We start from the raw sequence: 25,082 nt of genomic DNA, 5'->3' as shown, positions 1-25,082 counted from the left end.
ACCCTGTCCTAGCAATCCTGACGTATATTTAATCTGCCATCCCATGTTGAAACTCATCCCCAGTCCCGCTTACAGCCAACCAATTGCAACAGAAAGATAAGTTAATTGTTGCTGATATCTGTAGTCAGTTGGGAATCGCATAAACAATTCATGATTACAGACAGGAAAGACCAGTTGGTCATGAACGATTTAAAAGCAGAGAGTTTTTGCAAAATATAATTTTATTGAAACATCACAAAATCCATCGAATTAGTTTGTTACATTATTGGTTTCATGAGGCACTGAACACGAATCCAATATCATATACTTGCATGATGGAAAAGAAGCAATTGACCCCCTGGAAATGTCCCCCTCAGTCGACTATCGTTTCCTACGGGTGCAGCAGAATTAATTGCGACCCCCTCCTCGGAAAAAGTTCCTTCCCTATTGTGTTATGACGGATTAAATCATAGTTCTGGATACAGACGCACGCACTTCAATAGCTTATTTCGGAGAGAAGTGCACTTAATAGAATCATTGTCCCCGTCACACTCTATCCTAGGACATTTGAAACTATTGCACCGGATTCAGGCGTGCAAACATGATTGTTGACTATGGTCAGCCCTGAAGTATTCAAAAGGTCTTTTTCAATACGTATGCACTCCGCCCATGACGTAGGAATGAAAAAGCACTGAATCTCTGGTTGACTCATCACAGCGTTTAGGCAAGAAAGTTGCACCTCGAACTAGTTTCATGATGAGGATGGCTAATTGTCACTGCAGAGACCAATCCTAAATGTCAGCCAAGCTTGCAATAGAGTACATTGACTAGTATACAACATTCGTTGTAATTTATTGAATAGTTCATATCAAGGCTGTTCTTTTAACATGACTATGAGGCCATGGATATATATAACAAAGTGGTGTTCTAAAACGCCTTGATGTACACTGAGCACACCGAGGCTTGTTTTGACGACAGCGGTGGCGCTAATGGTAAGAAAACAAATCCTTTAGTAACCGCTTGAATTGGCGCAAACAATGGAAACAGTCTTGAGCCGTCAAAGCACATTGCATTAATTGCTGTCGAGTTTTGTGGTGTTATAGAGGAACTCTACACATTTGTGACCCGTCACAGCAAAATCAGGCGCATGTCGCTCTCAGCTTGGCAGGTTGAGACGGACTGTTTGTTCATTTCTCTATTGTCTGCCTTTTGTGAAATACGAGCACACCTATTTCTTCCATTATCTCCTGGTGTCATTTAGGATCATCTTCTGTGCGACATGCGCCTGGTTTTGCTGTGACGGGTCACATTTTCCCTTCAAATGTAAAGGATTAGGTTTCCTGAGGAATTGTTGGTGGCGTCCCTATATGTGCCAAATGTGCACTGTGGCACGATGTTGTTGTTTTTGTACACTTATCGCCCGGACTATTCGGACCTTTTACCCTTTCTCGTCAAATAATGCCACGCTGCCAGGCAAGCTTGCGATACTACGCCACATTTCATCTTTCACAGATTTCACGTCTCTGCCCAGTTCGAGCGGCTTCTTCGCCCGGGTTAAAGTGACACAAGGCTCAATCATTAATATGATGGATAGGAAGATTCCAGCGCCACCAAGATACATTGAGTTGTAGTAATCTTTCGTGTAGTCATACAAGGCACCTGCTATCGCCGGCCCCGCCAACCCTCCAATACCAGAAAAGACATAACGGAGAGCCCAGGCGATACGAATGGCGTCTTCACCAACCAGAGTAAAAAGAACCAGCGGCAAAATGACTCCGTTTGCTGCAGTGAAATATGCAAATATACAAGTGAAGCAAACCAATGCAGGAAAACTGTTGGAGGCCGGAATGAGGCTGATGCCACATGCACAACAAAAATAATGTATCTGAAGGAGTATGATTGGCTCAATTTTGATCACGCGGGTTGCTATGCCAGCTGATAACACTCCCGTGAAGAGGGCAGCACCGTAGAACGAGACAATAGACGAACCAAGTTCATCACTGACTCCTGTTTTCTCTATGGCAGTAGCTTTAATGTGCATGGTAATCATAGCAAGAGCGGCCTGCATGAATATACTTTGAACGCATAACAGAATGAAAGGTCTAGAATGAAGCAGCTTTTTCAATGGATGACGGATTCCTCGAGTTGGTTTGGGGCTTTCTGGCGTTATGTCACGTGACCTGTCTTTAGATGTTTTGATTGGTCGAATAAGAGCTCCACTCGCACAAACATTCAGCGACATCGCTGCAGCAATGATCAGTCCACCTCTCCACGTGTATTCATCGTTCAAGTATTGCACGCATATGGGGAGAACGATCACACCAGCTGCAGATCCGCTGACCACAATCGCCTGAGCAAGCGCGCGTTCTTTCTTGAAGTAAAACATAATGACCGTTGAAGCACTAAGATAGGTCATAGAACATCCACAACCTGCAATGAAAACGAACTCTAGATAAGCCAACAAGAAATATGACGGCCATCTTAGTGGACGCCATCTTGAATTTCTCAACGAAAATGAAGGCTGTTCAGCCGGTAGATTCGAAAACTACTTGGTACATGTGAGTTGATCGATAATGTTGGTCAAAATTTCCACGACCAAGAAAACTGGTAATAACATCTTTAGGTTCAACAGATTTTCTTCACGGCGAAGTTGTAGGTTTGTTCAGTACACTTACCGACAAAGAAACCAAACGTTGCGATACAGGTGTACACATGTGGCGCGAACGCTGACGACAGAAGCCCAATAAAGAGGAATACTCCGCCCAACATGATGACCAGCCGTGGGCCGCATTTGTCAGAGAGGGGCAGAATCAGAACACCTGTCAGAGAAAAATAAAAGATATTGTGTGGTTTAAAGATGAATGGCGCCCTTCGTAATTGCTATTCGTATCCCAATAAAAAAATCTCGAGTTTGTATCATTTGTATAGGTCAGAGAATACCTGTTTTCATACAAAGAATGTCAACCATAATCAATTTTTAAATCACACCATTGAACCATGGTAACAAAGTGAGAGTAAAACATTTTGATGAAAGCTAAATTCGGGATACAAGTAATCGCAACTCAATTCAATTCAATTCAACTAGATAAATGTTTGCACTCGGTATATATCAGGCCGTTTTGTAGCTAGATATTTCAAGCAGTAGAAGGCGTATTGACGAGAGTTGCGACAGATCAGTAAAGCACGCATTTTACGCTTACCTGACAAACCAAAAAATGTGTAGTAGACGCTACCAATTAGAGACATGACCGAGCTGCTTGTTTCAAAATAATCCATAAGCTCAACGTAGTACAAAGCAAGTGTCCGTTCCAGTCCATAGAAAAATGTACATACGAACATACCAGCTACCACGAACCACCTCCACACAGCTGGGTCGTCTGGACTACCGCAACCAGCAGCCTTTTTATCAGTTGACCTTGCATGACCTTCACCCTCCTCAAGGTCATGGCCGTTGACCTTCTTCAAGTCCAGGTTATTGTCGAATAAAAGACGTCGGCCAATCGTTTCTTTCTCATCCACCTGGAAACTTGAGCAGTCCTCCATGATTTCACTCTGGAAACCTCGACCGGATCTGAAAGTATCAGACAACTGAATCAAGCTTTATTTGGTGTTGTCCGTCGCATCGAGAGACAAGAAAAATGGATGCAGGACTAAAAATATGGATAGTAATCCGTTATCTAAAAATGACGTTATTGGAGTAGCACACAATAGACGTTGGAATGAGTTCAGAAGGCCTATAGATATATAGTGAACTGGCGAACCATGCGACAGACTATGAATACATGCATGATATTTTCAGTATCTGTGCGATAAGCCTATACACGACTAATGCCATGCATGAAAAACGCCAGCTGACATATGCCAATGGTGACAGCCTGAAGTTCAGGATGTTATGATGTGGATTGGAGGGAAATTCGGATTCAAAAGTTCAGAATTCTTTTCTGTTTCTCCTTTTTTACGAGGGCTGGTAACTTCAATTGAAAACAGCTGCGTCAGCATTGTCACTTACCTTGCATCGACGCAATATTTGATGATTTGATATCTACACACAGGCCTTCACAGTGTTATAAGGACGGGAAATGCCTACATATCATAATAGTGTCGTAATAACATATTCATCTTATCGTATTTCGGAAATAATACTTTCAATGATTATCTAAATCGCGCGTGTCTTTTTTCTGGTTACATCATAGGATCTATGTACATGAACATATGTGGTAAGAGGTGAAGGTGACAGGAATAGTCGCTGTTGTTAGACAATAGGGAGTTTTCAAATCACTCGCGAATCACGATTACGGACACTATTGTTTGTATTCGTGCACGTCGTATGTTCGATTACAAATAATCCTTGATCAGAAACTAATGCAGTGGCAAAGGTTTGAACATGCTCAAACACAAATCAAATCGTACATCATTATCAAATCAAACCTTTATTGTTTACAAAGCCATGCATGTACTGCTTTCTAAAGGTGATCTTGCTCCACCACCTGGGTTTGAGATGGCCAGTGTCGACGCAGCAGAACTGAGCAAACAACCTAATCTCTTGGGCAGGGAGATTTCGGGTGATTTAGTTGAGACCATTATTTCTTCTTCATAAAAAGTATGGTTGCCATGTCTCCCTCTTTCTCGTGATAGTTTTGAGACACGGTTCTACCATCAGGAGGACACTGAGAGCAAACCCCGCCCCTCCAAGGTACATAGAGTTGGCATAGTTCTTGGTATGGTCGTACAAAACTCCTGCAAGAAAAGGTGCGGCCGAGCCCCCAACGCCACAGAAAACAAACAAAACACCATACGACAGTCGAAGGTTGTCCTGTCCGACGAATTTTAACAGCATTATTGGGACGAGATTTAGTGTTGGCGAAACCCCGAAACCATGCAAGCAGATGAATGCAGTCATGGCGGAAAAGTTTGGAAAAACTGGAACCATGGCCATTCCAATCCCTCCCATTGCGAAAATGATTTGCACGAGGAGTAATGGCTCCACCGCTGAAACGTGCGCGAATGCACTTATTAATATAATGCTGAGCAATAAAGCTAAACTGTAGAAAGACATCAGGTATGATACCAAGATGTCGTCTGCTCCGCTCAAACTCTCAACTGCTGCCATGGCGTGCACATTCAGAATTGAACAACTGCCTTGAACAAAAAGTGATTGAATGGAATATAAAACGAAGGGCCGAATACACATGAGCGCTTTGAAGGATTGTATAAATCCTATCAAAAAACCTTCATCTTTTTCATGTTCTCTATCTGGTCGTAAATGCGTTTTTTCCAAAGTCACTTCAAAGTTTTGGGTAGGTGACCCCACCTGTAAGGAATCTATCGGTCGTAAGAGGGCGCCACATACGCATATATTTAGTGCTAATCCGGAAGTAATCATCAGTCCTCCTCTCCACGTAAAAGTGCTGTTGAGATATTTGACTAAGATTGGCATCACTATACCACCTACACCAACACCAGAGATGCCAACACCTTGGGCAAGGAGAGGCTTCTCCTTGAAGTAATACACAGTTATTGTAAGCATGGTGAGGAAGGACATGGCGAAACCCGACCCTACAATGAAAGAAAATCACCTGATGTAAAGTTAATTTGTGTAATGATTATTGCATTCGACACAATATGATTTGATACGATAGTTTTCTGCGAAATGTGCTCTGCTAATGAGAACATCATGTGGAAATATCCGGCCTTGCATTCGCACGAAGCTATACTTGTTCATTAACCCATGATTTCCTCATGATTGGCTAAGAGACGACGACAGACGATTGGCGATCCGAGAATAGGATCCGGGAAAGCATTAACAACAGATTATGATATACCAACCCAGAAAGATACCAAACATTGCGATGAAGAGGTAGACATTGGGTGCGAAAGCGGATCCCAGAAGTCCGATTGAGACAAAGGCTCCACCCAGCATGGTGACGATTCTGGGACCGTATCTGTCAGATATGGGCGATACGAAAACACCTGAAAGAAAGAAGTATATGCGAGTAGCTGAACCTTCTAGCTAATTCGGTCGTCAGGCGGGTCGTTGTTGTCCTCGGATTCGAGGCTGTTATCCGCTGGGGCCGAGTATGAATTTTCTGCAGTTGACGTTTCAACGGGAAAACCCCATCATGAATCATTACGATTTTATTCAGTAGAAATTAAGATTTATTCTATGATTCTTTTGGACTTACCGGTGAAACAAAAGAAGATATAGAAGACGCTTCCAATGAGCGACATGACAGAGCTGTCCGCCTCAAAATAATCAATCAGCTCGACGTAATAGGAATTCATGGTGCGTTCTATCCCAAACAGGAATGACGTCACGAAGACTGCGCCCACCACGAGCCATCTCCACTGGTCAAGATGGTCCATCTGGCACCAAGTTGTTGACCCTCTGCTGTGTCGGCTGCTTGGGAGAGATGTCATCAGCAGACGATCCGGCCGTGTGGCGCAGTTTGCCTCAGCAACAGTCCTGTACACATCTTCTGTCATTTTCTGAAAACACATAAATATAGCATCACGAACTCGGCACGCGGATCCGGAATGAAGGAAGTGTGGTAACTAGCTGCAATCCGGACGCGGTGGACCGTCCTCGTCCCTGACAGACCAGACTGTGAAGTCGGATGATACCTCTAAAAACTGACTTACTGTACGGTGGTCGACGCATGGTCCGAACCTTTGTCCGAACAAAGGCCTGTACGTAAAACATTATAATTAAGTAAAAAAGTGACGTCAAGATAGCTTGCAATCATCGGCCGACAGAGCGATAAAACTCATGACCTTGTGACCTACTAGTTTAATCTGCATGCAGGTTACATATAAATGATTGTTTATTAGACTCCTACGTAATCTATTTTATCATCCTCATCGTCCTTTTATCGATGTACCGGACGACCTGAGAATTTGGCCGGTCCAGCTCCAGTACCTTCTCAGCCTCGAGCCCCATTCAATAAGACTATCGGGACAGTGCATTGCGTCATCCTAATCAAAGCTGTGTGACACCATTTGATATACTGAGATATCTCTTCTGCAAGTGTCATGCACAGTGTGAGACCTTTCCCAAATTTGTCGTCAGTGTCAGGTACCGCCATCTAAGCTAAGAAATTGGAACTAGGCATTTGCGTAAAATAAAAAATATCGCCCGTTTTTAGGGCGGGGGACGATTTACAGCTGGAACCCCTGAACCAGCTCCCGCAGATCCGTCATTCATTGAGTCAAAGCAAATATGAACCTGGTTTAATCATGCGGTTTATCTTAACTATACTATACCTATCAAGTTGTTTATATACCCGTCAGTTTCTTGCTGCATTGTTCCCACCGGGACGTCTTGTATACGTTTCATGTAGTACTGCTGGTCCACGGCAGGGGAGCGAGGGAGGAAAGACTGTCGTTGGAATTGACCAGAACCAGGTATGGACTGTCCCAAAAGACTGATACACGGCATGGGAGCTAGGAGGAAATTCTTTCGTTTATATTGACCAGAACCTGGTATAATTGTCCTAAAAGTCTGATCCAGAGCAGTCTCCTTATGTAATTAAGGGTGACTTTGATCTCCTGCTCTCCTCAGTCAGATGGACAGCTTCACAAAATTAATGTTCACTTCTCCAGCCATGCACACAAACGAGCCGGACATTAGAAGCGAACATTGACCCCTGTTTTCATCAGGATGGAGTAAATCGTCCTTTAGCATGCTTTGAGAAAATTGAATAATGAGCCGGTGTTTGTTAGACTCGCCCACTCGTTGGCGCACCGAAGACAGTCACAACCCTTGAGGAGACACCATTCCAACTTTATTAATTTCCCAAAAAGACCTAAAACGGTATCTGGTCGTTATGTCAACTTTCCAAAGGCCATTTTACCTCACAATTTATCACTTTTGATCGATCACGCATCTAAAAGTTTAATTCTACTTCCTAAAAGCCACTCTGCACTGCCAAGAAAAGCGCACGAGAAATAGCGCGAAATTTGAATTTGCCGCCACAATGCACTCTGCCAACAGAAGGAATGACCAAATCATTCCTCTGCTGTACAATAGAACTATTTCTGCAAATGCGAAATAGTGCTACTACTTTATTGATTAAATCTAATTATCTTATCACAAGGTTTTTTTGCCAATTTGTGTATTTGCTATATTATGATACACACTTTGGCATTGGCAATACGATTGTATTTATTTTGGAAATTTAGTGAAGCAGTAATCAGACCGCGGAAAACCGCTTTACATCATGTGGGCAAATATTCATCCGCTAGCAACATGTCGGCGACCTGCATACAGCAGAGCAGTTGTCCCAACCACTAGTACAATTGCCCAATGCAGAATGTCACGGCAAAAACATGGCGGAAATTTCGAAATGTCTGCTTGGTCGATCGACCGAGTTTTAAAGTGATGCCAATCACATCGATTTACGTCAGAAAGCTTAACAGCTATCAATTCTAAATACCCATCACTTCAAGCTTTCAGAAATGTCTCGAAACCCGTCCGATCGCGTTCAGATTCGACCGATAATAGGAAAACTAGGTTGGTGTTTCAGTCATTTGGCCTGACTAACTGCAGAAAAGCCGGGACAATACTACTAGTACTACTAGTACACGTAGTAGCTCTGTACATTATGTACACTCTACATGCATCTTGAATGTGGTCTTTCACATGTTTATCAGAATGCTGATGAACATCTTGAATTGGCTTGTCTAAAAAGAAAACCGAGTTTGTTTTTCTTTTGTCCAGGTCACAGTTTGGAAGAGATCCGTACCCGAGCTCTGAACAACATTCTGTCCAAGTTGGAGCACAACTTGGTCAGTGAAGCAGACCTTGTGCAAGAGAAGTTACTACTCGTTGCTCTTCTGGAGTGGTTCAATTTTCCAAATGTTTCCAATCAGGACAAAGTTATGGCTCTTTTGCTGCGCCTATCAAGGGTATGTTTAAATTGTTTTAGAATATCAGCAGCACAGACTGACAGAGATTATCTAGTTTCATTGCGAAAAACATTGCTAGAGTCAAGCTCAGTATAAAATGAGTAAGATGAAAAGTGCTTCTAAATAGCAAGCTATTTCACTTGTTTTACTGTAAATATTAAAACTTTTACTAAATTCAGAATGACAATTGGGTGAAAAACGAGCAAGTTTAAACAAACACTATCAATAGTATCATACTACCTTGAGTAGTGACTCTGAGTACTGAACGGAAGCCTTAACTTTGGCTCCACAAAAGATAATAAGATGGAAATGATATCAAAATGTTGCTATAAACTATGGGTATATGAAGAAGTGGAATGGAATCCATATGCCCCAATTGTGTCTTTCTAATTCTACCCATTGTGGTGTGATGAGTTACATTTATTATGTTCTTTTCTTTTGAAATGACAGCACTCGACAGCCTCCCAGATTCTGCTGGATGTTGGTGCAGTAACATTCTTCACTCAACTCCGCTCAAACATGCCAGTGTCGCTTCAGCCACTGCTGGATCAGATTTTAGAGAACTTATTCCGTCTGCCCGATGCTACAGATGACCAGCAAGCTGCATCATGTGTCTATAACCAGAACACTGGAGGTAAGTCTCAAGGTTTCTACTAAAACAGCTGCAAGATGGCTGCTTGTCCAGGGGAAGCGGACAAAAGAGGACAAGAGAAGTCCTCTGGTTTGTTAAGAATTAAATGATACAATACATGTAGACTCTGGATGCACTGACAGTTTCTTTAATTGAAATGTTTGTTCAGGGTGGTTGCAGGCAAGTGTAAGCATGTAGACAACCACCCTATGCATGCTTCAAAGCACACAATAATGTCACTGTATGTAGTGACTTGCTGTACCAACATCAACCGTTCATCATCAGTATTCTTAACCACATGTCATTACCTCTCCTAGCGCTGCTCCCTGGTTATGATAACTCTGAATTCCTAAATCAGAATGAAATTGATTATCTTAATTGATAGTGCTAGGACCTGTATCCTGGTGACAGCCATGATGTTGTGTCTGTTTCACATAAATTAGCTGTTTACAGTATTGATCACTAGAGCTATCACCAGATGTCTCTACTAGTAAGAGCATAACTATATGGACGAGGTATTGATTTATTCAGTTACATTGATCACTGTAAAAAGAAGATCCATTAGGAATCAGGAAAGAACTCCAAGGTAACTCAACTCCTACTGGTAGTGCTTTGCACTTATGATGAAGCAAACATGCGTTACCCAGATCTGACGAAAACTGCAAGGCGTGAAATAGTTCCATCAAATAATTAGTGACTTTGCACATTCGATTAATCGTAATTTACGCTCCATTTTGACTGCAGATGATGCGCAATCCCCACTACAAGCCAACCAGACTAGCCCAGAGAAGAGGTTTCCCTACGACAGCTGGAAGTATCACACTCCATCCAAAGCCCAGGCAGGATATTTTAACCAGACTGAACCTGAACAGGGTCTTCATGATATGGACACCAATGGTTAGCACATCTCATTTAAATAAGAGCACTTGTCTTTGAATTCCATTGACATTGAACTTACTCTCAATATTAACCAATTAGATTGTTCTGTTGTATCTAGTAGATGATTTAAATGTGGCTTATTTTCAGGAGATACTGCTTTTAAGTTTTCCTCCTTCCCGTGGCTGACGTTGACCCCGACTGACAAACATGTCTTGTCATCAACAGACAGGTACGCCTAATGACAAACAGTCATGTGTATTGCTCTGATTGCTATTCTGTGCAGGATTATCTTTGTGCTTTGATGTGCACTTAGTGCGAAGAAAGATTGGTCAAGCATTATTATAGCGCCAGACTCAGATCAAGATGGCTCACTGCAGCCCATCATAAAGAAAGACTGGAGCACATTCTTTGAAGTGTGGAATATCCTATTTTCTGAAAATCGTTTCTTTGTTGTATGTTTCAGTTCCCTCTGTAGTAAAGATGAGAGTCACGTTGTCAGCGCATGTGAATTTCTTAGCGATGTCGTTATGAAAGATTTCCCTGCAGAAATATTCATTCAGAGGCCAGCCATCATAAAGGTAACTATCGAGCTAATAGTTCTATTCATCACGGAAATCTGGAAATCAAGGAAGACTGTGGAAAATCATGGGCGGGACTGATGATGGGTCTTGGACATGAAACAAGGAAAGATTTCTATGGTATCCAAAGTTCTTTTTGGAAGGTGTTGAAAATGAACTGTTCCTTCTGATGAACTGTTCAAGAGAGCAATTAGTTTGATCATTAATGGTGTTTATATTGTGGATAAACTTCAGCCGGAGTATACCTGTGACTCCGTCTCATAATATCCACAGCTAAACCCGATCTAACTCCTTTCATCATTATGTTCTTTCAGAGTCTGCTCTCTCTGCTCTTATTATCGGAGAGCCAGCATGTTGTCCTGTGCACCCAGGCTGCGCAGACCCTCCGAGACCTCTGCTCACACCTGCTAGCCAGGTTACATTTCTACCAGGATCCAGTGCTGTATACTCCTAAATTAGGTACATACATTCCTCGTTGGTTTCGAGATCATATCATTATGTGACTCGATCAGTAGATATTGCAATTAACTCGCCTCATGTTTTGCTGTGGTGTCACAATCTTTTGACGCAATGTCTTTTTCAGATGCTTGGTCAAGTCAGGACCTGGATACGAGTCCGCGGTCAGGACATCACCGTCCGATACATTCCCCTCGATCCCGAGGTGATGGCCGTGACCGGGAATCATCTTCACGGTCAAGCTCTCGCTCAAGTTCTTATTCCAACCACCTCGTTCCGGACACCGAAATCCCGATGGAAGAGTTAGAGGATTTGCCAGCGTTACAGTTTGCCCAGATGTCGCTGCCACACTTTTGTATCAGTGTGATGGAGCGGGCCGTGCGGAAACTTAAGACGGAAAACGAGGCAGTGTTTACGTATTGTTTACAATTGTTGTTTGAGGTGAATAAGTTACTGGAGCAGACGATCAGTCTGGCCATCTGGGATGATAGCAGTACTCCAGCTAGAGACATGGTAAGTTGAAAACTATCGTCTGGAGATGGGGTTTATCCAGAGATTCCTAAATTTTCTCATGATTGAATCATACATTGTTAAAATTATCAAAATCATTCTTATTTTGGCCTCCAGGATTTTGGCATTTTGAAAGCTTCGCTAGTTTGTGTCACTGAATGAAGCAATATTAATAAGCTACATGTAATGCGAACTACTTGTTCGGTACCAACTTTTTCGAAGAACTTGAGATATTCATTTGATTTGTAGATGGAGAGGCTGAGTGAATGCTTTGAGAAAGTCGCGGATGCTCTTCATTCACACCGCCACAGTATGACAAGCAACGTTCAAGGCTCCGATGTAGTATTCCATCGCCTTTCCTATATTGGCAGCGCCACCTATGCAGTTAATCTGTTATTACAAACAGTTCCGGTCCAGAAGGTATGTTTCTCTTTGTGGAAGATGTCTTTCCAGACGTATTAAATGGAGGATGATATCAGAAAATGCAACTGAGCAACCTTGCTTGTGATGGCTGCTGGAATCCACCATTCCGCTCTTCGTGGCTGGCTCCTGTTACAATATCAAAGAATTTAGTGTAACATATCTGTTAGCTGTCATTGGTAAAGAAGGTATTCTGGGTGAACGATTCCTATATCTTGTAACTTTCTGATGTAAATACAGGCCAAGAGAGTTCTGCCAGAGAGTCTCCTCCCAGAAATGTTTGCCCTCGTTTTGGATGAGACGATATCAGCTAGTTACCCTGAGATCCGCCAGGCTATGGCTCCATATTTGGAAATGACTAGCCATGAAGATCATGTTGTCTACCAATCGGCTTGTAACGTCTGCCATTCAATGAGAACATCATGCAAGTTCCTGATGGAATCACAGACCTATGTAAGTAACCAAAGTTCTTTCAACCAAATCGACGGTCAAGATGTCAATTTCAAAGATACATTGCACTGAAACATCTGAATCACCATGGAGAGCAAAGCCTGTACTATAGTTGTCCTTTTTTCAAAGGTCATGGGAATTTTCCCTTAGAGTTTTTGCAAATGTCCTTTGTGTTTTTTTCAGAATGAGATCACAGCGATGCGATGTCTGATTCTTGCGGAAGGCTCCCTTGCCAGTCTTGCATACCATCAGTCAATGGAACTGGTGGACCAGTCAGTGAAGCTAACAGCAGACATGTAAGTGTAGTCCACAGGCCTCGTCTGAAACTTCAAAGTGTAGCTGATCAGCTGATAAAAGCTTCATCTTACAATATGTATAGTTATGTTATTTGACATTCAGATGCAGCTGGCCGAAGTCTGAGGAAGAATGGCTAGAGAAGTCACGCAGTCTGCTGCTGAAGCTGCTTGCCTTTCCAGTCCTTGCTATAAAGCTCCAGGCCTACAAGAGGGTGCTATTGATTATCAAGGTTAGTTCAAGGCTCATGTTCCCACTTCAAAGAGACATATTGATCACTTCATAGTAATACCTGATTCCCAGGATGTAATAGCTACCTAGGAGCCCTAGTTACCTAAATGATATGTTTTCTTGCTTTGATTTCAGAATGCCCTTGATATTGAGACGGCCAGTGATCCCAACTCGAAGGTCACCCATCGCGCAATATTCCTCATTGACCGACTTGTGCTCTATGAAATCTGCTGCTTTGGAATGACTGACAACAACACTAAGGTAAATCATCGGGATATTGTGATATGTTGACACAGGCTATGAGTAACTAGGCCTTGACGGTGCCTTTACACTCTGTTCTGAAGTATTCCTGACAAACGTTTGAATGTTTTTTTCAGGTGTCGAATGCGTCCCAAGAGATCATGCTCCATCTGCTGCAGAGCCAGCTTCTCCTTCCTGAGCATCTCTGGGCGAAGCTCCTCCAATGTATCACCTGTATTCTGCCCGTACTGCAGGTAAGCTGGAAAATCATGTTTTGGTTTCCTTTGAAATAGTTTTTGTCTGTCACGCTTTGTGGTTTTTGTTTGTTCATGTCTTCTTTGCATCCTCAGCACTGGATAAGCTCTGGCCAGCGAGGCAACTTGGAGAAACTGTTCACAAATCCTAGTAATCACAATGTACATCCCATGATCATTTTCCAGGGCTTTGCTGATGTTCAGAGTACGTTTGGTCAGTGCATCATGGGTCTGTCAGAACCCGAGCCTCACACTGAATCAGCTGTTCCTCCAAGACTGGAGAGGCTGAGGGGAACCCTCCGCATGATGTATTCAACTTCGAGTCGGTAAGTTTCCATGAGTTCAAAACTTTATCCGAATAAGACGTTTATTTTCTAGACTTTCTTTTCATGAGGACATTTGAAGTTGAGAATAACCTTTTCTTGACATATCGTATCATTCATCTATCGTGCTTCCTCCCCCTAGAGTGCGCTCTGACGCCCTGACGCGTCTGGCATGGTATCTAAGCCGAGAAGAAGACGCCTCTAGGAAGCGGCCAGCATTCAGCGACCTGGATATCACAAAGCTATCAGATGTCTTTGCCCTGGAATCTCCGCTGACTCTGGAACCAACTGGGAGTCCTCTCACTGTGTTTTCTGTAAGTTTTACCACTGTCTTCTCATTACTCAAGTTGTGTAAAATGATGACTGAATCTATAATTCTATGTTGCTCAATTGTCCCAACAGGTTTATGTGCATGAGGTCAACTGTCACCAACATTGAGCAGCCTACAGCAAGACTATTGGTGTTAATCTTGCCTCTGCAAATGTCCATTAGGACTCTGTTTTCCATTTCAGTCTGATGAGATGTTGAAAGTGTTTGAGATCTTTCACTCCAACACCGTGGAACCGAAAGTGAAGAAGTCAGCAGCTGATCAGCTTGCTATCATGTTGCAAGGTAAGATCATTATTCTGTTGTTCTGCTCTTTGAGAGAAAACACTGTCTTTAATAATCTTGGGGTGACTCACAAGTCTGTTGCCATGTCAGTGTTGGAAGCAATCGTCGTTGTGAGGCCCGGGAACTGTTACTTTGCACAGATTTCTCATCAGTGTGTTTTTCCTTCCAACAGATTCGACTCTTCATAAAGCGTTCCTGAGAAAAGGCGGTTTCGAGAAAGTGGTCGAGATCCTGAAAGAGGGTGTTACAAAACCCTCGAGTGACCCGGAGAGACAAGCGGACATCGTAGCGACTGTGCCCGCCTGCCTCGTCATGCTACAGTATGTTCTTTACTACGACAGCAGTCTTCGCCATCGCCTCGCTCATGAACCTGACATGTACCTCCCGATCGTTAGATGTAAGTTGAGAAACTTTCGTGCCTCTTTTCGCAATTTGCAATTATAGCGGTTAATTGTATTTCTTCTTGCCATATATGTTTCGGGATAAACTATGTACGTCTGCTCACTAGGTTGTTTCCTGTTCCTTGGCAACGAGACGGTCCGTGGAGCAGCCGCATCCTCATTGGCTCTTCTACTCTTTGATGAAGTCACGACTCCCGATACAAAGAATGAGGGGAATTTCCGCTACATAGGATTCCGATTACCAGCCTTCATTACAAACAGGTACGTCTCTTCAGTGAATCTGCTATTGTTTTGTAAGACAGGTCTGTGTTGCCGTCAGTGGAGAGAGCATTTCAACGTAGGAACATTGTTGGCACCAGTAAACTCTTTTGACAGTATTGATCAAGAAATCTCATATTTCTGCTGTTCTAGAGGAAGACTGAAAAGGAAATCTGATAAATAGCAAGCTATCATTGTTTTCTTTTCATATTTAGGTACAAGTTTCCGTTCAAGACGGACATGTATGACAAAACCAGCAGCCACTGCATGCCGCTGGCCGCAAGTCCTGACCCGCTACTCTCACCTCCAGTATCAGATATGTTGAAGATTGCATGGAACCTGGCGTGGCATGGTGATATGAAGCGACTCCTAGATCACTTCAGTCACGACAAGAGTTACATGGAGGATGCTGCCAATGAGTAAGTCGGACCCAGCGAGTTAGGAGATCATTTCAAACAAATTGTCATCCCTAATGAAAGGGCCAGCCAGATTTGGGACACTACTGACTTCCAAACTCTTTTCGAAAGTCAGGTTCCTGGCTACAAGGCATTTCTATCTTATTCTTGTATTTATCATATTCATGATTTGCATTCAGATTTTCTCCTCAACTGAAGCTGACTGCCGTCGATAAGGTCATCCTACGAACCACTCATCTTCAGCACGGCATCAAGGAGGCCATATATGGTGTCTGTAACGCCTCATCTCACAAGATGGTTGACGACAGCATCCTCAGGATGAAGACATATCTGATCATCAGTTCACCTTACGTCGGTGCCCAGTTCGTCACCAAGGCTAATCTAATTGATGCATTCAAGAGGTAGGTTTTTTTGCAGGCAGTGAGTTTGATATGATAGACCAGGTAAGGTTAGCAACCATTTCATATTTGCTATTGAGGTTTGGGTGATGAAGGGGGAACAGAGACTGTCGGAGAGAGAGTCGCCCTGCCCTCTCTTACATGAAGACATGCTCCGACCAGTTCATTGATCCCACCACCTCAGAGATTGCAGGCGTCATTGTTGATATTGAGAATCAGCCTTACCACTGGACCACACAAACAGCTCTGCTGATACTTATATTTCAGGTTTCTTTTGGTGGTGCCAGCCAGCAGCATGGATGAGAACCTCCTGGCCGAGATCCTCTGTGTCTTCTCACTCCTCAGCCAATGGACACCTCAGCTGGACAACAAAGTCATCTCCTGGTTGGAAGAGACGTTGGAGCATCCGAAGGGACCCATCTTGACCTTGATAAGTCGGCCAGAGGTCAAACATGACGCCATGGAAAGGGTCATTGAGGCAGCTGCTCAGAGTAAGAGGTAGGGACTTTGTGTTTGTTCATTTTTGTGTAATTCAGAAAACAGGCATCATTCCTGTGTTCAAGATTTGAAATTCCTGCAAGTCTGAACTGTGTTTGTTTGTTGTAGACATTTAAACCGCTGCCTCCTGTTGTTTGTGAATGCCTGCGTGGGAAGATTATCATTTGCCAAGATCTACAAGAAACATCACAAGATCAATACGAAGGACCTCAGCAAGAACCTGTGTACCAAGTTGAATGTTGGGGACGCGCCATATTTCTACAACCTGGCATCTCTGGAGAGTACGATCCAGTGTCTCATGCACGTTACGTCCAAGTAAGTACATCTTCCTCACTGTCACAGGAATCTCCACTTGTGTCTCATTCAAAAGATGAGACTGTCAAACCGAGGGACTTTCTACTTCAAACCAATGAGTTCACATGACTTGACCAAGATTGGCACTGTGGCTTTATTTCTTGTTGTTTCCATTTCAGACCAGGCTGGAGTCTTTCAGCAACTGAAGAAGAACGATTTGAGATCTGTCATCACATCCTCTCGTGTCTCCTCGAGGTCGTCTCGGCGATACACCTGGGGAGGGCCGACTCTGCTATGTCATACATGGGGCGCGGCGTCTCCAAGAATGCCGCTTTGTGTCTGTGCCATCTGTCGCATGAGATGCAGTCATTTTCAAACAAGGTCTGATTTTCTTCAAATTTGATTCTCAATTTAAGCCAATCATTATGACCATGAATCGACATCATTATTGTTTTGGAATATGATTTGCCCCAGGTTAAGCAAAACTTGACCACACCACTGGTTGTGCTCCTCCTTACAAGGTCTGAAGGCAACAAGACGGGTAAGAGTGGAGATGGTGAGAGAACACATGTTGTACAAGCATTTCTGTATCTGCTGGTTTGCTATTCATCTGTGCTCTGTGCTTTCAGCAATGGCCTATGAAGTGGTTGCACGCCACCAAGAAGTCGGAACAAGGCGGTGGTCAACCTGGACTTGATTGGCTGCTGCCTTTGTGGGCTTACAGGGACCCCACGGTAAGTCAGACTCGTGACAGACAAGGATGAAATGAAAGACAAAGTTGTGTGGCTCTCAAAGAAGACCATGATAGGGGTCTGTTTACTACAATGCGCTCAAGTCATATAATTGATTATGGTTCCTTTTCACAGGTGCGGGCGGCTGGACTTGGCATTGCTGTTGGCATGACGACCACAGAAGTCGGACGTGTTACCATGGTGACCTGTTGTCAACATCTTCCTGGTGGAATTTGGGGCATTGCCCTTGAGATACTATTGGATCAGACTGAGTGCAGCATCGTCAGAAAACAGGTACAGTCCTTTTCCCAGACAAACTTTGTCCTACATTGGGGTGGACTTGATCCATCTCCTCTCCATTCTTCATCTATGAGTTCTTTTCCAGGCTGCCCTTCTCCTGACCAACCTGACCTCCCAGCCCATGCCGAGTGGTATGATGGAAGCTATTCAAGATAGGTGGACAGGACCAGTCATCAGGAATGAAGACACTGGCGTGAGTTCTTCTTAGTTAGGTCTTCCATATTTGTTGACCTCGGTTATTGGACTGGTAAGATTCCAAATCCTGTTCATGTAACTTAGTGCTGGCGTTGTATTTCAAATGTTGTCGTTGACTTCCAGGTGTCCCTCGCTGGAGTATCTGCCCTCCTGATTCTGCTACATCATAGCCAGTTCTACCACGAGTTGCTGACGGTCCTGTCCAACTACTACACTCATCCCATCATACAGCCAGTCTGTATCGCTGGCCAGTTGCCGTCAGTTGGCTCACAGTCGACTCTCATCACTTCAGGTAAGACACAGTTGTCATCTTTCTATTGTTGTCTTGTCAAAATCTGTGTGAATCACAACGACCTGAATACTGAGGTTTAGGATTTGTTGTCTTTTTCAGCATCTTCCTCGAGTCACTCATCAAGCAACCAGAGTGCTATTGCTGTGGCCAATACTACCGTCCAGGAATCAATCCATAAGGTACGTCACACAGAGGTGTCTTCCTCTAAAAAACACAGAAAAAATGAGTTTGTACCAACTCTCCCAATGCTCGATTCTCCAACACTGCATTCAATTTCAGGTGATGACATCGACACCAGCCGAAGGTGGCAGTGTCCCACGGCCCCCCAGCTCCACCAGAGGCCCCAGTGGCAGCTCCGCGTCTTCCATAGGTCTCAGTCCCTCCTCTGACAGCAGGAGTGCCTCGGGGGAAAGTGGCTCAAGCAAGGGGACTCCAAGAAATGTTGCGACGCCCCCAGGGAACAGACCAGGGTCAAGGCAAGCCAGGGCTTCTCCTCGGGGAATGCCTTCTAATGGCAATGCAAGGATACCAGGTCAAGGTGAGCTCTTGATGCAGTGAACTTGGCTGGGTTTACAGTAGGTGTTCATGCTTACAATGCTGACCCTGTCCTTCTCTTTGTCACCAATGACCTGAATACTTGTCATCTCATCTCTTCAAGGCCAGTCGTCCAGAGAGGGAAGCCCAGGCTCCCAGAACACAGACCAGACAGAATACCAAGCAGTAGCAGCACCGTCTCTCATCGCCTCCATCTGTCGTCTGCTGTCCAACCTCATCACCTTGGCAACGGAGGATAGTCTGATGTTCCTGCATAGAGAGAATATCCTGCAGTTGCTCCACTGGTAAGAGTAATGCATTCTCTGACAATGACTTGCGCTGGCTGTCACTAGGTAATGGTAGTTGGTCAAGCGATCTAAGCAACGTGTCTCCAATGTAAACACTCTTTCATTGCAGCATGTTGGAAGATGAACTCCTTGATGCCTACATCACAGAGATTACTGCGTCTCCCGAGAAGAGTTACCTTCTGTCATTCTCGGCCATCATGGACATGTATGCCAGCATCCTGACTCTGATGAAGACTTGCGCAGCACACGATGGCGAGTACAGGGCAGAACTCATCTCCGACACCGAGAGGATGAAGAAAATTGCAAAATTACTGTCTGTGAAAAGTGAAGGTAAGGTTGTGACTCCTGAACACGTAAACAGAGTTATCTTTGTGTAAGGCATTATTATGTTCATCCTCAGTTTTTCTTCCTGATGATTGAAGTTGTTTACTTTCTTGCAGCACATCCTGAGCTACAGCCAGCATGCTATCTGATGCAGACGTCCGTCTATAATCTGTTCACAGCCTTGTTGACGCTCAGTCCCCAGGATGCTCTGACTGACCTCACACCTGTCTTTGTGGCCAATTGGGAGATCTTTTGCGGTGAGTCCTTACAGGTTGTCACAGAAAAGTGTCTCTCAGGAAGATACACTTGCTAAAATGTTTTGGGCAAGGATTTATTTATTGGTCTTTTGTATTTATGTAAATTCTTATGACACATCCATCTCTTGCAGAGTCTCTGACCACTATCATTTCATCCAAGGAACCACTGGACCTGCGTGTGGCAAGTTTGAATTTCCTTGCGACCCTCATGAAGGAGGAAGGGAGGAAAAACAATGGTGTGGAAGAATTTACAGAGGAGCCAACTGTTGGTGACATGCTGAAATCAGTCAGGACATCCTGTCTCATTACTAGTAAGTTATCACTACCATGTTAAAACACCCATTGCCATCTTCATCTTGCTCTCCTGGAGCATTCATTCTGCTCTGGGATGAGGTAGCAACTACTCATCAATACTGACTTTTTCAGTCTAGAGGTCCAATATATAATCCATGTCTTTCTATTGTCAGATTCCTCATCAGCCAGTGGTGCCATCTTGTGTGAGACCTTGGTAGCAGCCTATGACGTCATCGCCTTGAAGCCGACCGAGCAGTGCCAGGTTGAGAAGTTGGCTGTGATTGGTGGCCTGAAATGTTTGTTGGCCGTCAGTGCCGATGCGAAACAAAATGCTTTAGATGGTAAAGAACAACACTTTAGATACACATGTTGAGTGATCCTTGGGGTGCTGTCCTTTTCTTATAGTCACGAGCTGCATCAGCCCACAAATCTGACCCAGTTGTATCACAGGTGAAGCAGATGCCATTATGATAATGAGGCTTGTCCTCGTGCTAGCATGATCAATGTTTATGTTTCAAAGAAAGCTTGTTGTGTATTTTCAGCTGGTCTTGTCGAGAGTATATCCGAACACATCAAGCACACCCACACCAAGCTCAGCGCAGAAGCTGTGCAACTCAACAGGACTGCCGCATCCAAGAAGAAGGTATGACAATGACTCTATAATGATTGATGTGAATAATTCATGTTCTGACTGTTCTTTCCGTGGTACACATGTTGAACCGACTGTCTTTGAGATTCTCTTTGTTTTTATCTCACCTTGTTTTGATCATTTTCAGGACGAGACTTTCATGTCAGAGTTGATTCTGACCTATGACCTTGTAAGGAACTTCATGTATCAGAATGAAGAAATCAAGGTAAGGAAATGCTGCTATCTTGGTTCAGCCTGTCAAGCAATTACATTCCAAGCCAGAACCAGGTTCTTTCCTCGACTGATAAAGATTCCAACAAAGTGTGTACTTGTCATTTCCTCAATGGCTTCATGGCCAATTCCCTTTGCAGTAGCTTTCTGTGACTTCCAGTTGTACGGTTAGGACCCAGTTGATACTGTACCTCCCGACTATCACCAGTCATCCAAGAGTAACTTTGTATCGTTCCCCTCTCTTGCAGATATCATTCTACAAGTGCAACCTGAGTAACACGATCCACAAACTCTGGGCATGGTGTCAGATGGAACCAAAACTCATGACTGCAACATTGTCACTTCTGGCAACATTTACAGCTAGATGTAACTTAGGTATGTCTCACATAACATTCTTCCTCCTTCTTAACCTTTTCAGCGCCGAACCACGTAGACCTACGTGGCCCAAATCCCCTCTCTTTTAGCTGATTATCGGAGTCTCCTGGACTTCATGAAAGGACTACGCCATCGCCATCTTCAGGACAAGGGAGGAACTGAAAAGGGCAAGGAAGGTCCTGAAAAGGCCAAACGGTCTTTTCAGTTCCTACCGTGCCCTGAAGATGGCGATGGCGTAGTTCAGAACTTTAAATGACTTCATGAAAGAACTACGCCATCGCCATCTTCAGGACAAGGCAGGAACTGAAGAGACCAAACGGTATTTTCAGTTCCTACGTTGCCCTGAAGATGGCGATGGCGTAGTTCTTTCATGAAGTCCATGAGACTCCGATAACCAGCTCAAAGGGAGGGGGATTTGGGCCACGTAGATCTAAGTGGTTCGGCGCTGAAGGTGTTAACGTGGACATGGTCATTGTATTGACCAAGTGCTGTGGTGAACCCTTGCTCTTGTGATGCATTCATTGGTGTAGAGTATGTATGAAGACATAATTGACCTTCTTGGCACTCCATTGCAGCGTGTAGTTCCCTTGCGTACACTTCCCTCGGGGTATTAGCAGATCTTCCCATGATGAAACCTCAGTTGAGCAGTAACTCTCTCATCCACTGCCTCATCAAGCTGGCGAGTCGAGAGCAATCCAAGGACAACCAACAACACATCAAGATGAGCTTCAGTATCCTAGCAACCGTCAGCTGCATGTCGGAATGTAGAGGTATTCTCTGGAAGGTTAGTGAGATCAGCTCAAGTACAGAATATTTCGATTTTGGGGAAGATTGGCAAAAACATCAGGCGGGAGGATTAAGGTCAAACCAGAGAAAGTTTCACCCCTTGCTTGTGATGAAATATTCATATCCATATCTTATTCTTTCTAGAGTAACTTCCTTCACAAATTCTCCACCCTCGCCCCCAACAAGATGAAGAAACAGAAAGAGAAGTTTGCACAAGAACTCCGGTGGCTCCATCTTATGGCAAATCTGTCATTCACAAATGAAGGCCAGCAGATGATCATGAAAATAAAAGGTAAGGAAATGTTGCTGTTTGAAACTGTAGAGCAGAGATTTTGTTGTCTGCGTGTAATGTCCCCTTGGTGTAATACATATTGTTGACCTCTCTTCCAGACTCGGTGGACCTCCTCCTTGAATACTCGAGCAGTACATCTGCTCTGTGTCAACACCATGCTGTACTTTCTCTCAGGAATCTCTCTTTCCATTCACTCAATAAACCAAAACTGTTGGCAAACGGTAAGTCATTCTTCATCCTTCTGCAGTAAACGGCAACATTTTTTTTGGTGATTTGTTAGAAATTCTGAAGAGAAAAAAATCGAAAAAAAATTTGTTATTTGAAAAATTCTGAGAAAAAAATTTTTGGAAATGTTTTTACAACTTTTGAAAAAAAATTTAGAAAAAAATTTTATGATGAAAGAAAATAATTTTTCCTCTTTTGAAGAAAAAACAATTTTTAGAAAAAAATCTCAAAAAGAAACTTCAGAACTCATTTTTCAATTTCAGAAAATGTTATTCCTTGTTTCCTGAAGTGTATCAATCATGGAACAGAGGGAGTGAGAACGGCTGCTGCATCAGCCCTCTGGGCACTAATCTACAATAATCAGAAGGTAAGATTGGACTTCTCAATATTAAAGTAGATTGACATAGAGTAATCTTACCGGGAGATTTCTCTGACAGCTATATTGTTTCTCTTCCAGGCTAAAGTTGTCATGAAGAACTTCAACGTCGGTCGCCACTTGAATGGTTGTTTGGACAAAATGGCAGAAAGAGGAAACTTCGAGGCTCAGACTTTCACAAACATTGAGGCTGTTCTGGCAACCCTGCAGGAGTAGTTCTTAGAGCCAATGCTGGGAGGACAGCCCACCAAAAATGGTGTTATTAATACAGATGTTCATACTGATGGCAGACTGAAGCGGTGTTTAGGCCCCCCTGCCCAAAAAGCTAGTTACTGGTCAGAGTTTGGCTCCGTGTCAACATAAGATAAGATGTGACCCCTGGTTCTTAATTAGATTGTATATTTTTGCCGTATGATATGATACAATATTGTACATCCTTGAACTGACTTTTGGGGCTGGATCCCAATGTTGTTTATATGAAAGATAAAACGTGATTATAGATTCAGTTTGTGTTTTGGTTTATCTCTGTTCTGCATTGTGAAGCAATCCTCCAATATGTGAAGCTTGTTTATGATAGTGTCACCCCTCTGAAAGGGCCAACCAGCTTTGGCTTATGAGACAATCTTTACTTCCAAACTCCTCTCTAATGCCAGGCACCTGGTGAGAAGGCAGTTTGTACCCTATATTTAACTAGCTGGCGGCTAGTTAATATATCTCAATCTGATTGGAACCTCTGGCTTTCAAATGTCGTTTGATAATCATCAAACTATCATCTCCAAAGGACAACCAAGGACAATACTCGGCAAGGCAGCCTCGGAACATTTTGTCTTCAGTCGAAAGAAGAATGCCGGCTCCAAGAAGGAACGACTATGTTAATGTAGCAGAAAGACCTGTTCAGGTTGTGACATTGTCCTTGATAGAGGAGGGGAATGGTCTTCTGGGTGCGGTTGTGAAAGTTTGAACTTGTGGGTTCGACTCTCTGAAGGAGCGGAGAGTAGATTGCAATGGTTCCTCTACTGATCGAAGACGGAGTAACTCTGATCACTGAGGGTTCCAAAGCAGTCCTCGGTGTAGGTCCAGTATCACACATCACTCTCAGAGGAGGAAATTGAAAAAAAACCAGAAAAATGTTAGATATATAGAGATATATTATGGCAAAAAACATTCCAAACTCTGCCATAAATTGGCATACCTACATGTACCCTACTGTACAGTCAACAAATAAACAAAAGCCTTTTAATATAATGATGTGGGTCACTAACAGACAATCAAACAACTACACAACCACAGTATTGTTGTATAGTAATTGTAAAACCTTTCTTATGAGTAGCACTGTAATGTGTAATTCTTGGAATTAAGTGTGCGGGATTATTGGAATTGGGTTCAGATAAGATACCTGTGAAAATTCCCACGGTCTACTTTTAATCCTCCATTCTCCCCAGCGTGATCAATTACGTCAGCATTGATGCGGCTCCTCATTGGATGGAGACGCATCAACGTTGCCCCCTGATTGGTGCAGACAAAGCTGCGCGTGAATACAAAACAGCTGTCCGCACGCGCTCGGCAGAAAGAGAGAAGAGAGCGATAGAGAGTTATTCCAGTCTCCCGAGTATTTTACGAGTATTTTATAATCACGTGCACGAATCGTCATCCCGACGAACTATTTTATCAATTATGACTTTGGTGTGTATAATTTTGTGAAGCAGTGTTAGAATAAAGGATCCGGACGTTAGAAGGCAAATTCAGGACTTATTACGTTTGTAACCTGTGCAAATACAACATGGCGACCTTCCCAGGACTCTCAATTCGTGACAGTGAGTCCGGATGCGTTTCAGTCTTGGAGCAGATTCTATTAACCGAGGACTCCGTTTTTCACGCCACGTGCTAGTGCTACTGCAGTCCATTATG

At 43.5% G+C, this 25,082-nt stretch overlaps 3 protein-coding genes across 6 annotated transcripts; 1 reads left to right on the top strand and 2 right to left on the bottom strand.

Annotated features, from left to right (window-relative positions):
- Positions 1 to 214: 214 nt before the first annotated feature.
- On the bottom strand, positions 215 to 4,240 carry LOC135495402 (monocarboxylate transporter 9-like). 2 transcript variants are annotated; one of them, XM_064783996.1, is made up of 3 exons: positions 3,180 to 4,240; positions 2,655 to 2,798; positions 215 to 2,409 (listed from the first exon to the last, which is right to left on the bottom strand). In XM_064783996.1, the coding sequence occupies exons 1-3, from the start codon at positions 3,520 to 3,522 to the stop codon at positions 1,418 to 1,420; spliced, it is 1,479 nt and encodes a 492-aa protein (XP_064640066.1). In that variant the 5' UTR covers positions 3,523 to 4,240; the 3' UTR covers positions 215 to 1,417. The 2 variants fall into 2 exon arrangements, with proteins under 2 accessions (XP_064640066.1, XP_064640067.1); XM_064783997.1 differs by having other exon boundaries at positions 3,321 to 4,240.
- A 146-nt stretch (positions 4,241 to 4,386) lies between these two features.
- LOC135495404 (monocarboxylate transporter 13-like) lies at positions 4,387 to 9,940 on the bottom strand. Of its 3 annotated transcripts, none has more exons than XM_064783998.1 (4): positions 9,823 to 9,940; positions 6,162 to 6,465; positions 5,806 to 5,949; positions 4,387 to 5,535 (listed from the first exon to the last, which is right to left on the bottom strand). In XM_064783998.1, the coding sequence occupies exons 2-4, from the start codon at positions 6,460 to 6,462 to the stop codon at positions 4,571 to 4,573; spliced, it is 1,410 nt and encodes a 469-aa protein (XP_064640068.1). In that variant the 5' UTR covers positions 6,463 to 6,465; positions 9,823 to 9,940; the 3' UTR covers positions 4,387 to 4,570. The 3 variants fall into 3 exon arrangements, with proteins under 3 accessions (XP_064640068.1, XP_064640070.1, XP_064640069.1); XM_064784000.1 differs by lacking the exon at positions 9,823 to 9,940 and adding an exon at positions 7,240 to 7,468; XM_064783999.1 differs by lacking the exon at positions 9,823 to 9,940 and adding an exon at positions 6,619 to 6,699.
- On the top strand, positions 8,315 to 23,663 carry LOC135495325 (rotatin-like). The gene is made up of 43 exons (XM_064783792.1): positions 8,315 to 8,488; positions 8,696 to 8,883; positions 9,334 to 9,517; positions 10,259 to 10,411; positions 10,541 to 10,622; positions 10,857 to 10,971; positions 11,286 to 11,430; positions 11,555 to 11,940; positions 12,187 to 12,357; positions 12,598 to 12,810; positions 12,991 to 13,103; positions 13,207 to 13,333; positions 13,468 to 13,593; positions 13,710 to 13,826; positions 14,013 to 14,152; positions 14,292 to 14,463; positions 14,662 to 14,761; positions 14,934 to 15,158; positions 15,270 to 15,423; positions 15,636 to 15,839; positions 16,016 to 16,237; positions 16,502 to 16,732; positions 16,841 to 17,047; positions 17,206 to 17,407; positions 17,656 to 17,760; positions 17,893 to 18,051; positions 18,143 to 18,250; positions 18,376 to 18,544; positions 18,644 to 18,723; positions 18,824 to 19,082; positions 19,203 to 19,383; positions 19,496 to 19,716; positions 19,827 to 19,967; positions 20,099 to 20,278; positions 20,435 to 20,602; positions 20,804 to 20,904; positions 21,038 to 21,115; positions 21,369 to 21,495; positions 22,071 to 22,279; positions 22,426 to 22,573; positions 22,672 to 22,794; positions 23,062 to 23,165; positions 23,256 to 23,663. The coding sequence occupies exons 1-43, from the start codon at positions 8,434 to 8,436 to the stop codon at positions 23,388 to 23,390; spliced, it is 6,828 nt and encodes a 2,275-aa protein (XP_064639862.1). The 5' UTR covers positions 8,315 to 8,433; the 3' UTR covers positions 23,391 to 23,663.
- Positions 23,664 to 25,082: the final 1,419 nt, after the last annotated feature.

Source organism: Lineus longissimus, chromosome 11, assembly GCF_910592395.1.
Source record: "Lineus longissimus chromosome 11, tnLinLong1.2, whole genome shotgun sequence".
Lineage (NCBI taxonomy): Eukaryota > Metazoa > Nemertea > Pilidiophora > Heteronemertea > Lineidae > Lineus > Lineus longissimus.
The sequence above is the reverse complement of the archived record's forward strand: the minus strand, read 5'-3'. Positions and strand labels throughout refer to the sequence as shown.

What these genes read in the sequence shown, in the direction of transcription:
- LOC135495402 (XM_064783996.1), bottom strand. Translation starts at nt 3,522, where the DNA reads ATGGAGGACTGCTCAAGTTTCCAGGTGGATGAGAAAGAAACGATTGGC. An exon ending in CACATTTTTTGGTTTGTCAG is followed by an intron (nt 2,799 to 3,179) that starts GTAAGCGTAAAA and finishes TTTCTCTGACAG; the next exon opens with GTGTTCTGATTCTGCCCCTC. An exon ending in AACGTTTGGTTTCTTTGTCG is followed by an intron (nt 2,410 to 2,654) that starts GTAAGTGTACTG and finishes TTTTCATTGCAG; the next exon opens with GTTGTGGATGTTCTATGACC.
- LOC135495404 (XM_064783998.1), bottom strand. Translation starts at nt 6,462, where the DNA reads ATGACAGAAGATGTGTACAGGACTGTTGCTGAGGCAAACTGCGCCACA. An exon ending in TATCTTCTTTTGTTTCACCG is followed by an intron (nt 5,950 to 6,161) that starts GTAAGTCCAAAA and finishes TCTTTCTTTCAG; the next exon opens with GTGTTTTCGTATCGCCCATA. An exon ending in AATGTTTGGTATCTTTCTGG is followed by an intron (nt 5,536 to 5,805) that starts GTTGGTATATCA and finishes CTTTCATTGTAG; the next exon opens with GGTCGGGTTTCGCCATGTCC.
- LOC135495325 (XM_064783792.1), top strand. Translation starts at nt 8,434, where the DNA reads ATGTCTCGAAACCCGTCCGATCGCGTTCAGATTCGACCGATAATAGGA. An exon ending in GTATTCTGCCCGTACTGCAG is followed by an intron (nt 13,827 to 14,012) that starts GTAAGCTGGAAA and finishes ATCATTTTCCAG; the next exon opens with GGCTTTGCTGATGTTCAGAG. An exon ending in GTCGACTCTCATCACTTCAG is followed by an intron (nt 18,545 to 18,643) that starts GTAAGACACAGT and finishes TGTCTTTTTCAG; the next exon opens with CATCTTCCTCGAGTCACTCA.